Here is a 12,586-nt window from a genome sequence, read left to right as displayed (position 1 = left end):
CTCCTTGCTAACAAGCCACAGACTTTTAATGCACATATGTCGGTTTCGGTTATTTCATAGATTGAAACTATGGTGGCTGATGTCATCCCAATCTTTTAAATTTATCATACTTTTGATGAAACCTTTTATTGTTAGATTTAAAAAAAAAAAAAGTTTCAGATCTTGTACATTAACTTTGTTTTAAAAACCTGGCAGCCTAGATTCCTACAGAAAATGTATAGTAGCTCACACATCGAGAGCCTGCAGGCCCCTGCAAAGGAGCCTGGTCCACAGTCTCTCCCAATGAGGAGGACATTCATGAAGAAGTATAAAAGTAATGGCAAATGCATAAAGCACCTTGTTTCAGTGCAAATGAGCTGTTTTGCTTGGAGCTGACTCCAGACTACTTTGAATTTTCATAGGGCACAGGTAGGCAGACTCTTGCTGTGAAAACCTCAGGTCTCTGTACCTCTGTACCTCCTTTGGAGTCCACTTCATTTCTTCCCCTCCCCCTGTAAGAGCAAACAAACAACAACAAACTGATCTCAGAAGAGTTTTGAGATGCCACCATTGTCTTCCAGCTACAGTAATGTTCCGTTGGGCTCTGGGGGAGTGCATGTCCATCAAGTGTCATCTTCACATCTTTATCCCAAGCGATTCTTTCTGGGGGACCCCAGTGCCCTGTGACTGTAAGAGTATCAAGAGCTGCCCCAAAGCCACTCTCTTCATTTACATTTATCCACCAGTTTGCATTCTTCCTGTGCTGGCTCTGCATTTAATGTGCGAATAATAGTTTTTTATGACTGTTACTCAGCACCTACATACTTTTGCTGGAAGCAAGGTGGAGGAAAGCAGGGTGGGGAGGTTTTTAGTTAATGAAACTGTTATTATTTGCTGACAAGATCAGTGAATATCTTAAGAAGACGGAATTTGATCTCCTTCCAAGTAACTAAACAGGAATTTTCACTGCAGAATATGTGTGAATATGTGTATTCCAGGAAAAAAAAAAAAAAAAAGAAAAAAAAGAAAATAGCATTTACAGTCGCATTTCTTAGGGATTTCAACATCTGTGAGGAAAAAACATCAGTGATCACACAGTGTCCACATTATTTATGACAACTTAATTATTTCAGCTCTGGGCCAATGGAGCAGAACATGAACACACCCTTCTGCTAGACCTACTTCACATGAACTCAACCTCATGGCAACCCTCTCTTGTGCTTCAGATATACCTAAAGCTTCATCTAGCCTGGGAAAAGTAAGTTCATTTTGAAGCAGATATGCAAGAAACACATTCCAGCTGACTGGGTTTTTCACACACAGGCATTGCTGAGGGTAATGCTGGTGGAATCTTACAAAGAACGTGAGAGTGCTCCAGAAATCTTGGCTCTGAGAGGCGTTTGGGGGGGTGCCTGAAGGAGAGTTGGAGTTTGAGTCCTACTCCTACAAAGTTGCAGTCACATAACATGCACGCCTGAGTCCCACCGGGACCGCAGCTTCACCATCCCTCCTACCCAGGAACCAGCAGGACTCCCTGGCTGTATGGCCCTGCAGACAGCTGTGGGGGCTGGCTGTGCTGCCCACACTGTGACTCCAACGCTGCCACCAGAGATCCAGGCCCATCGCCAATCCCACCTGGGACCAGGAGGTGTTCATGGGCCGAGGAGGATGTTAGCCATCTAGGCAAGAGCATAAATTGGTGCGCAGCAACTCAAGCGCTGGCTGGCTGGCTCCAGCTGAGAAAGAGATGCTGCTGTGGTTGAAAGCCACAGGGGATGGTGTGCCGCCTCCCTGTGCTCAGGGCACCCCGTGCTACCCGAGCACCCCGCGCTACCCGAGCACCCCGCTGTCAGCTGCAGCCACTGGTCAAACGGGCGGAAGAAAGGGCTGAGTACCCACTAAGGGGGAGAGGAGAGGTTTCACTCATTTAATTTCACAGCTGCCAAAACCAGCCTAAAACGGGTAGAGAACATGTGAGAAGGCAAGCATTGTTTACATAATCCTTTGGCAGTGAAATGGATCAGTGGTTCTTGCGGGAGAAGAGGAATGCAGTTTTTAAGAAATAAACAGCATAGCTGTACATGGTAATAGCTGGACAGTCCTGCTTTCCTGGAGAGTAACACAGAAGTTTACTATGGGCTTATATGCCTTGTCTTTTGTCCCACGGTCTCTTCTGTGAGCACAGCTCTCTCAAATGGAACATTCCTGCTGTTTTCTTTAAAATAATCTGTAATTCTTTGGCCATAATGCAAAGGGAGGCACCCATCTGTTTGTTTGGGTTTGTTTTTTCTCTCTTCCACAAATGTCCTTGTTTGTGTTAACTAGCAAATCTCATCATCCAGCTCGGAGGAGAGTTACACAACTGCAAACCTCCTGAGATTTCAGTAGAATAGCAAATCTTGCTTAATATCCCTGTGTTCGTTTCTTGCTTCAGATTTGCAGCTGCTTTGGTGAAGGACACAGCTGTGCTGTGCTTTTACATATAAACCAGATTAAACAGCAAAAGGAATGCTGAACGGAAAAGCTGTGTTATTTCCACCTTGCAGGACTTACTGAAATGAGCCTGGCTGTATTAAACACAAGATAAAAGTCCCACAGGGAGCGTTAGTCTGAGTGATTCATATAAACAAAGAAGTCAGTCTTGGTTGAGCTTCCTAGTCAAATAGGGTGGGTAATGGTACGCCAGCAGCAGAGCCCCTCTCCTTTGGAGAGCACTGCTGATAGAAACCTAACTGTCATTTATCCTCACTGGGAAGCAGCAGGATGGGTATTGGGTAACAACAGGTAAGCCAGGGTTTGGGTAACTCTTTCCCACAAGGAACTGAGAGTGTCTTTTCTGTGGAACTGCCTAGTGCTGTGGAACATTCTCGGTCTGCATCCTTGATGTGGGCCGTCTGGAAAGGAAAAGCTCATCAACCTCTAGAAACACAGCCAGGTTTATGATCACTTTCTTTTGCAGTTGACTCTAAGGGAGATAATCTTATCAGGAGGAGGTCTGAAGGAAAGGCGAGTTACAGGTATGTGCACTTAATACGTGTTGATAAAGGTGTAGATGAAGTTGCTTTCTTTCCCTCCTGTCTGCACTGTCTGGTTTTCAGGAGCCATTGCTCAAACCCATCTTCCCTGTTAGCTTTTGCCTCCACCCACATGAGGCTTGATTCTGACCTCAATGCCGGGTGCTGCAGCACACCACTGGCACAGCTGTGGGGTGTAAATGTACAGCACCAGTAGTCATGCGGCTGGGGGTCCCTTGCTGCAATACTGAACTTTTCTCTCTATGAGCTGAAAAAAAGCCGCATTCTGGGGCACCCCTCTGCATGACTTCTTTTATGGGTGACTTCCACAGGGCACTTCTTCTCTCAGCTTGCTTTGGGCCCTGCCTGCCCAGCTTGGCAGACGTCTCCCCTGTCGCAGCGGCGTTGCTGGCTCTGGGAGCAGCCCCAGCATCAGCCACCGTGGGGATGCTAATAGAGCTGTAGCTGAAACAAAGCACAGATCTGGGTAGCCAAGTTTCTGCAGTGCTTCCAGATGTGAAGCGGGGGAGTTGGTTTTAGCCTATTTTTCAGATCTTTTTAATTCTTTCTGATTTTCTTTTTTAAAGAAGCATCCAAGCACACTACGAACAATTTGTACTGTTCACTCGCATTCAGCTGCATGTTCCCAGCGGCAGTTGCTTAGTGTTTTTTCTAGCTGAGTCTCTATGACTGAGGCCCCATCTGTGTGCTGGGGCAGGTCATCAGCAGAGACCTCTTCCACTGAAATCCAGGCAAAAACTATCCCATGGCCACTCTGTCCCACGTGTAACTTCTGCCCTTGGCCTCCAAGGTATTTCAATCCTGACAGACCACTGCATGGGCTGAGGAGGGGCAATGCCTACGTTCATTTAACCAGAAGACAAAATTCCTCTTAAACTTTGGGGAGTTTGGACTGAATAAGGATGGTGTAATTTTGGACAACAGTTTGGCAAGGAGTCCTCCAAGGAGGTGTTCTTGCTGAATTACTTCCCGTCTGCGTGGGCACTCAGGAGAAGGGGTAGAGGCTTCGGGAGAGTCATGCTGGGTATTTATTTCTCCAGGAAAACAGGAGCTTGGACCTAAGCCTTGATTCCCCTGTCAGCACACTGCACTGGTGCTAGCTTCTCCCTAACATGCATCTTTTCCCCAATTTTGTCCTGCCTGTAGTTTCAAGTACCCTCCTTAACAAATCCTGCAGCATTTTCTGGGGAATTAAACATGATTGTGAGGGGGGGATTAAGTTGTGAGAACAATTAGATAAACCTCCAATGCAGCTTGTCAATGATTCTTTTCAGGTGATAAGAAATGAGTGAGATGATGCCCTGGTTGCTGCTGCTCCTTCTCCTGGTCAGCTTCGGCTCACCCGCACCCAGGTTTTCAGTGCGTATCTCTTAGCTAGTGTCTATACAAACTCTCAATGGTTTATCATTCCCAGTCAGACCTGCAGGAGCAGAGCAAAAAGGCATCTGCCTGCAGCTAAAGGAAGGTCACTTTTGTTGTCCTGATAATACAGGGTTTTCATGGCATTAGGGGCTGTGCAGCTCTCTGTGTGGCTGGACTGACATTGCCAAGAATGAAAAACAACAAAAACCCTTAAAAAAAAAAAGGTAATTTTATGGCCAGTGAAGAAATACTCTACTCCCTTCCCTCAGGGAAAACTGACTTCATTTATTCATTGTGATTTAAAAAGCAGGAAGGGGAAGAGGAGGTAGGCATAGTCTGAAGCAATCTGTACTCTTCTGGTGAGCAAATTTCTCTTGGGCCAACCCAACAAGGTAAAGAGCTTGGCAAGGAGAGTTTGGTGAGCTGTCCCTGTGTGACTCCAGCCTGGAAATCCTCCTCTGTGGAGGAAAACCAACAGGCCTAGGAGAAGGAAGAGGCAGCTGGGAGGCCACGTTTGAGCACACTCAGCAGTCTGCTGTCGTGGGCAACTGCTTGTTTTGCTTATGCGTAGAGTTGGTCCTGACCTGGTATCACTGAAGCCAGCTTGCGCAGAGTGGAAATAGCCAACTATTCTTATTGCATGGGTTTGCTTGGTTGTCTCAGAAGAGATTTTGCTCAGTTTTGTTATGTTTTTAATGGACTAACACCAGGCAAAGACTAGATTGTTGCTGAAAATGTTTATCCCAGCCAGTGTGGGTCAGATTCTAGTCTTCACTATGGTAATGCAGCTCTGAAGTTACACCACTGTAGGCTCAGTGCTTCCAGCTGATTTGCACCAAATATCAGCTCTTTTATCTTCCAGTTTTACAAGAAAGTATTTCTGATACTCCACTGATTTGGCCTGGCTGCAGCCCACAAGCTGAGTTTTCCCCCTTTTATTACCCTGAGCAGTTTCATAGTCTGCAAACGCTCCCTCTGAGTTCATTAAATGGGAGTTGAGACGAATTATTTTTGTCCAAAGTGATTTTCTGTATATCTGAACATACTCTGGGATGCTATGAGCTGTGGCAAGGTCATTGCAGAAAACCCTTTTCCACTGGGTTCAACTCAATAGCCCATGCTCTGCAAGATTTGTATATTATAGGAAGAGGCCACCATTGAATCATCTTGATCCACAGAAGCAGTGTGACATGTTAGGGTCAAGAGGAGACAGATACTCCTTCTCCCTCTGCCTCCCTCTGCTTACCACTGACTGAAGCATGGGGTTTTTTGTTTTATTTTCTCCACAGGAAAAAGATATTTGCCTCCTAGACAACAATAAATTAAGACAAAGGTTAAAACAGCTTCAAGATTTGCTTTACTTATATGAACTGCAACTGAAGGACATCCTGGAGAACACTTACCATAGAACAAAAAGTGGGCTGTTCTCAGGCAACAGGAGTGTGCAACATGAGATGCTCTTACCTACAACCAGTGGAAATTTGATAGTCTATGACCAAGGTACAGTTTGCAGTAGTGTGAGTGGAAATTACAGCTTGCCACAATGTTTATTTCTCCCTGCAGTGTCCCATGTGTCATATTTTATTTCTGCTAAAAGTTTTAGAATTTTAAAAGTGGACCATGTTTTAAAATGCAGTCAGATACATGGGAAGAAGAAGGACAGACTGGTGGCCCTGGTACCAGCAGACATCCCCTAGGGCCAGAGTCAGCTGGCCCAGCTTTAGGCAGCTACCACTCAGATACACACAGGTACCTGTAGCTGGGCTTCTCACCTGGGACTCTGGTGCAGAGAGGAACAGGCACCTCTCAGATGTTTTCTATCAGACCTACATTAGATATCATCTGCTTTAAGAGCTCATTTCCCCTGAGTGACTTAGAGGAGCCCGGAGTGCCTGGCTTAGCTGCAAGCACTGAAACCCATTTGGAGGAGCCCAGGCTCCCTGTTCCTTGGCTCCTCCATCGCTTGTGCAGTAGTGAGAGTGCATACTCTGTTCCTTGGTGTCACTCTGAAAACATGACCATAACTGGAATTATGGCCTGTGACCAAGATTTTATTCTTCATGGGCCTTACATTGAAATCATGAAGCACTGAGGTCCTAAAAGGCACTCTCTTGATACAGCCCTGGTAGAGCTGGTTGCAGAAGCTTAGCCTCTTATTTTAGAAATTCTGGGCCCTAATCCAATGTGAAGTACAGCTGAGGTTGCCTTCCACATGAAAATTAGCTTCCCTGCAAATGATCTTGCCGACCTGGTCATGTGTTGCTCCCATGCTATAGCCTCACCCTGAGCTGCAGCCATCCTATATCTCACCAAAGATTTGGGAATGACTCCCTCAGAGGACATGGCTATAAAGGCTCCAAGCCTTGCTGCTCTTTGTCAGGTCCAGCAGTTTGCAAACCAGCATTGCTAGTTCCTTAGTGAACCATTTGCTTCGGCTTTGCAGTGCTTGCAGAGCTATACACAGGCTGACCAAGTGTCCTTGTCCGATACAGCCTCTCAACCAATGTCTTCTCTTGGCTTCACATAACGCTTTGATTTCCCCTTTCCCCGTTTAACAAACCGATACCATTCTGCCTAGATTGCTCTGAAGTGTATAATCGGAAGAAGACCAAAAATGGCTACTACCGGATCAGGCCCAGAGCAGACCGAGAGCCTTTCCTGGCATACTGTGACATGTCTGATGGCGGGGGGTGGACTGTCATTCAACGACGGAGTAATGGCAAGGAGAATTTCAACAGGTGGGTGTGTCATGGTTGCATCAACATGTCTTGCAGTCAGGCCTCCAGCTCCCACCCCCTGTCCTGCTTCCTATCACAACCCTACATTTGAGAAGCAGGGTATGCAAGACTATACTTTAGTGATGATAACTCTTTGCTTTAGGACAAACTGGCAGTACATATTGGTAGCAGGAGGCCATTTTCAAAATGGACCTATAATGCCTTTTCTATAGCTTGTCTGCATTTGAATCAGTGTGTACATGTGTGCAGATTTGTTTTATTATTGGAGACTGTCAGAGGTTCTAAATTGGCAGGTATCTGCTGCCAATGCATAGGCTGAGACCTGTTGAACATACCTGTTCTCATATCAGCAATTATGTTCAGCATGGTGTAACATTTATTTCCTTATTCATATCATTCAAAAAGATGCCAAAGCGTTAGTCCAGATTGTCCTTTATGCAAAATCCCAGAGAGGTGACTTTCACCTGGAAATCTTCAAGAGGAGAGGTGCTCTGGTAGCATAGCAAGGAAGAAACGTCCCCTTGCAGATTAGTTCACTACCACAGCATACACAATTTCAGGGCATGTCTAGTGTTTCTTACAGTGAGTGCAGTTCATTGCAAAGCTACCTCAACTGGCTCTAAACTGGCTTTCCCAGAGCGTGGGAGCTATCTAGCCATGACAGTTCAGCTCTCAACACAGGTGAATGAAGAGCATTCTCAAGAGGAGCATTGACTAGTATGTAGGTCAAGCAGAATTAATATCCCTAATAACAACATGAGAAAGGAAATAAACACAGGATTAGTAAAACTGGAAATGATGATACACAGGAAGTATCTGTGAATATCAAAGATAATACATAAATAACAGAGGAGATTTAAAGAGAACGAAATGATGAGAAGAAAGTAACAGCAGGAGATTTCTCTTAGAAAGATGAAACCATAGAATGCCGATGAAAAGTAAATACATGTATCTCTGAAGGACAAGTTGCCACATCCAAACAGTGATCCTGCAAAACAGCAGAGGTGAGAGTGGTCAATGAATCAAAAAGAGATTTAAATGGAACAGGAGCACAAAGCAAACCCAGATATTTTACTTCATCTGGAAGCTTTTGTTTGCAGCTTCTATTCAGTTTCTGATTCTTCACCATACCACATCATACATCCAAGATTGCAGCATAGTTTGGACTGCAACATTCATTTCCAGCCAGGAGTGCATTTGAATTATGCCTTTCTGAAGAACAATAGCAGATGCCTTGCTGAAGACCAATATGACAGCTGCTTCCTTCCCTTTCCACCTGACAGCCTCATTCTGCGAGCACTGCATCTGGCAGTTTGGACGTTTGATCCCAATATATGTGTGTGCCCAGGTTTATCAGGAGAAAAAGTAAGCTGTGAGTTGTATTTACTTCTAATGCCAAGTGACAAATCTCAGCTCAGCTTGCAATGAATCAGATACTTTTAGAAAACAGTGTCTAGAGATAGAGATGAAGGGGTTTTTTTGTTACCATACCCAGGTGTCACAAACTGTCTAATTCTCTCACATGCTGAAATTGGTATTTGTATCTCACTGCAGGAAATGGGATGATTACAAATTGGGATTTGGGAAATTCCAGGGCAAGAATGATGAATACTGGCTGGGCAATGACCACATCTATGACCTGCTTGCTAGAGGTGCAAGTATTTTCCCTCCACAGATTTCTTTCCAATTTGCATGAGATAGTTCATCTAACAGGACACCACTTTGTATTTAGGAGAAAGCTCTTTAAAGATTGACCTGATGGACTGGCATGGGGAAAGACGTTATGCAGTCTATGAAAATTTCCAGCTTGCAAATGAGCAGGTAAGAAATGGAGACAGTGGCAATTTGCTCGTTTTTTCTGTGAGAGTGGGTTATCTGTATATCATAGAATCATAGAATGGTTTGGGCTGGAAGGGACCTTAAAGATCATCTAGTTCCAACCCCCCTGCCATGGGCAGGGACACCTTCGACTTGACCAGGTTGCTCAAAGCTCCGTCCAACCTGGCCTTGAACACTGCCGGGTGGGGGCAGCTACAGCTTCTGTGGGCAACCTGTGCCAGCATCTCACCACCATTAAAGGATTTAATCTTTATACCTAATCTAAATCTACCCCCTTTCCGTTTAAAACCATTACCCCTCGTCCTATCACTACATTCTTGATAAAGAGTCTCTCCCCATCTCTCCTGTAGCCCCCTTTAAGCACTGCAAGGCCACTATAAGGTCTCCCTGGAGCCCTCTCTTCTCCAGGCTGAACAACCCCAACTCTCTCAGCCTGTCCTCATAAGGGAGGTGCTCCAGCCCCCTGACCATCTTTGTGGCCCTCTTCTGGACCTGCTCAAGCAGGTCCATGTCTTTCTTATGTTGGGGGCCCAGAAATCAGATGGCTTCTAGTTCTTGGAGCAAAATTCCTAAGGAGTTATTCTATCTGAACAATATACTAGTTTATGAGGGCAAATACTTGGCAGTTTTCTGCCAAGTTGTTCTTGATGAGCCTGTTGTATAGTGTAGCAAATGGTTATTGAAATACAAAAAAGCCCAAAGCCCTTTGTAGCAGCAGCAGCAATTATTAATCCCTTCTGGAAGTTCATTAAAGAAGATCATTAAAGCATGGGGCCAAAAGTCACCGTTGACTTCAACGGTCATGCCTTTGACAGTGGATACAATGGCCAGAGCAAATTTTATTTTAAAAATGGAAGAAAGGGCAGAGAGAGCTGACATCAAAGACATGTTTCACATATTCTTGCAGGACAATTACAGGTTATGGTTTGGCACCTATTCTGGTAACGCTGGCGACGCTCTGTCTGGTGGGAGCAATTTTGAAGATCAGTGGTCAGCCTCTCACAGAGGGATGCAGTTCACCACATCTGACAAGGATCACGATCGATTCCTGGCAGGCAACTGTGCATCAGAGAACAAGGGCGGTTGGTGGTTTAACAGGTATGGAAAACACTTGATTCCTTTTGGACGCACAGGGTGTGGGTGGCTGTGCAGCCGAGAGGACTTGCCTGCCTTACAGCAGCTGGAGGTTACTGTGTACACTTGCCATCTCACACAGCCAAATCTAATATGTTAACATGTACAGATCCTCATAGGAAAGCAATCTGCTTCTTTCATCATGAAGCAAAGTAGGTAAATTGCATTCATTTTAAGAAACTGAGCTACAGGTAAATTGCATTTATTTTAAGAAAATGAGCTGGAATAAATGCATAGGGGGGAATGCCCTGGAAGGAAAAGAGCCCAGTTAAAATTCCTTAAAGTGCTCTGGGTTATATCCCAGGAAAAAAAACCAATGGTAGTCACTGGAAGGTGAAGTGTATACAATGGCCATTTCTCTGTTGTGGAGCATGTCTAGGGGGTGAGCTACCCCTTAATAGTCCTGACAATATGTTAGGTCATTGGGCATACCCCACACACCAACAGATAGGGACTCAGGCTCACCAGCCCTGGGAGCATGGACACACTGCTCTCAGTTTTTCTCTGCTTTAGTGCAGGATGAGGGTCTTCTTTGACCGGGCCCTCATCCCATGCAAATTGAAATCAGTGGAGCTACAAAAATGTACATCAGTAGTGGGATTAAAAGACATCTGCATTTTTAGGTGTCAATATGTATCTGCCTCCACTTGAGCTGGAGCCTACCAAATGGAACTACACCCCTCTGTTTAGGCAACTGAATCATGTCCCTAGTTAATACACTTGAAGGTGTCAACATGTTGAATTATCTGACCAGCGTAGGTGTCTAGGATGACCCACATACTTCTCTGGGTTCCACTGAATGCATTAACCAGATCTCCATAGGCATCTCCAGCAGGACTTCAGATAACCAGGTCAGTACAGACAGATACATCTAGGTGCCTGAATCTGTCAGTGAATCCCACCCTGGTATTTCTAAATGTACGTTGTATGAAAATTGTACTTCACTGTAATGCTGCAATACCTTCCCATGCTAAACCTAATCTTTTTTCTCTCTCCTACATCATTACAAGGTGTCATGCTGTAAACCTCAACGGGCAATACTACAGAACAGGAAGGTACAATGGATCCCATGACAATGGCATAGTTTGGTCTACATGGCATGGGATGTGGTACTCGCTGAAATACTCAGCCATGAAAATCAGGGCTCCGTTCTTTGTTGACAGCGAGAGTGGAGACGGTGAGAACAGTCAGGACAGCTGAAACCTGCTGCTTTGGAAATAAAAAATTACAGGCTGAAAAGAATTGTGTAGGTTAATAGCTAGCCCTGCATTGCTACCAATCGCAAAACCTGCACTGTGATAACTGGAGTTGCACCCATTTCTACTAGCTGAAGCTAATGTCGCAACTTGTTTTGAGTACAGACGGCCAACAATTTAGTGGAAAACATATGGATGACAATCATGGAATAACCAGTTTTCTTTTTCACCAGTTTTCAGGACTTCATTGGATAGTGTTTATGAATCATAAAGCTCTCTGGACCCTGAATGAGCAAGCGTGTTCTTTTAGCCATCTGTACTCTTCAAGGGCTAAATCTTTCTCATCTTGATTTTAATCATCAGTGCTTCAGTTAAAAGACCATACGGATACAAACAACAAGGTGATGGGGAAGTGGACTTCATCTGGAGTGCCTTTATCGGTGCTTTGCTCTGGATCAGGAGATTGTTTTTAAGCAACTCTGCCTATTGTCCGCAACTGCCACACTTCAGTTGCAGAACACTCCTGGAGTGTGTGAAACCAAACCACCACATGTATGGACATGCTCCAACTGCAAGCGTGCATCCAGACTAAGGCTTTTCGAAGTAAACCCCCACAACATGGACAGTGTGGACACTGTGTTTCATTGCCAACAGCTTCCCACTGCAGACCCACTTCTATAGCACACTGCAATACATTAAGACAATGCTGCCGACCAGACTTAAGCCTCAGATTAAAATTAGGCAGATTTCACTAAATTTGAGATGAGCACAGATATTCTTAGGAGCTCATAAAATGCAGTCGTGATTCATATGTATGTTCTCGTGTGATTTACCAGTGAGTCATTGAAGGGGAATCAGAAAGTGGAAAGTGGTTGAGCCATAAGACACACTGCTTTCATTGTCTCACTGGAGTGAAACGAAAGAGCAACACAAATGACTGAAGGAAATGGAATACTGAAAATTTTTCCACAAGTTGTTTAATAACAGTTGAAAATGAACATAGTATCAGCTTGATGCAAATCATTTAACTACCATGATGTAGAATGAGCTTATTCTTGTTCTGAATTACAATAATTTTTTTAACTGGTAGTTCTTTTCCATTTACTTGCTTTTAGATTCATACATATTGTAATTTGTATTATATATCCATAAAGGGTGAAATAAAACCATCTCAGTAGGACTTAACACTTTGTATCTGGTTTTCAACAGTAGGAACTTGAACAGAAATTTGGATTAAAATCTTGAGAAAGCTCATAATACAAGAAATGCACCCTTCTGGTGTTGGCACCTGCTGTCCCGGGTA

General features: G+C 44.5%; 1 protein-coding gene across 3 annotated transcripts; it reads left to right on the top strand.

The window, feature by feature from the left end:
• Window positions 1–2,638: 2,638 nt before the first annotated feature.
• Window positions 2,639–12,468, top strand: LOC141963928 (fibrinogen-like protein 1). Of its 3 annotated transcripts, none has more exons than XM_074913672.1 (9): window positions 2,639–2,763; window positions 2,939–2,996; window positions 4,289–4,373; window positions 5,666–5,876; window positions 6,955–7,114; window positions 8,669–8,766; window positions 8,847–8,935; window positions 9,861–10,051; window positions 11,517–12,468. In XM_074913672.1, exons 3-9 carry the CDS (start codon window positions 4,299–4,301, stop codon window positions 11,536–11,538), a joined length of 846 nt encoding a protein of 281 aa, XP_074769773.1. In that variant the 5' UTR covers window positions 2,639–2,763; window positions 2,939–2,996; window positions 4,289–4,298; the 3' UTR covers window positions 11,539–12,468. The 3 variants fall into 3 exon arrangements, with proteins under 3 accessions (XP_074769773.1, XP_074769766.1, XP_074769781.1); XM_074913665.1 differs by having other exon boundaries at window positions 11,098–12,468; XM_074913680.1 differs by lacking the exon at window positions 4,289–4,373 and having other exon boundaries at window positions 11,098–12,468.
• Window positions 12,469–12,586: the final 118 nt, after the last annotated feature.

This window comes from Athene noctua, chromosome 1, assembly GCF_965140245.1.
Source record: "Athene noctua chromosome 1, bAthNoc1.hap1.1, whole genome shotgun sequence".
In the NCBI taxonomy this organism is placed as follows: domain Eukaryota; kingdom Metazoa; phylum Chordata; class Aves; order Strigiformes; family Strigidae; genus Athene; species Athene noctua.
Note: the sequence above shows the minus strand (reverse complement) of the source record. Positions and strands in the feature narration are given on the sequence as shown.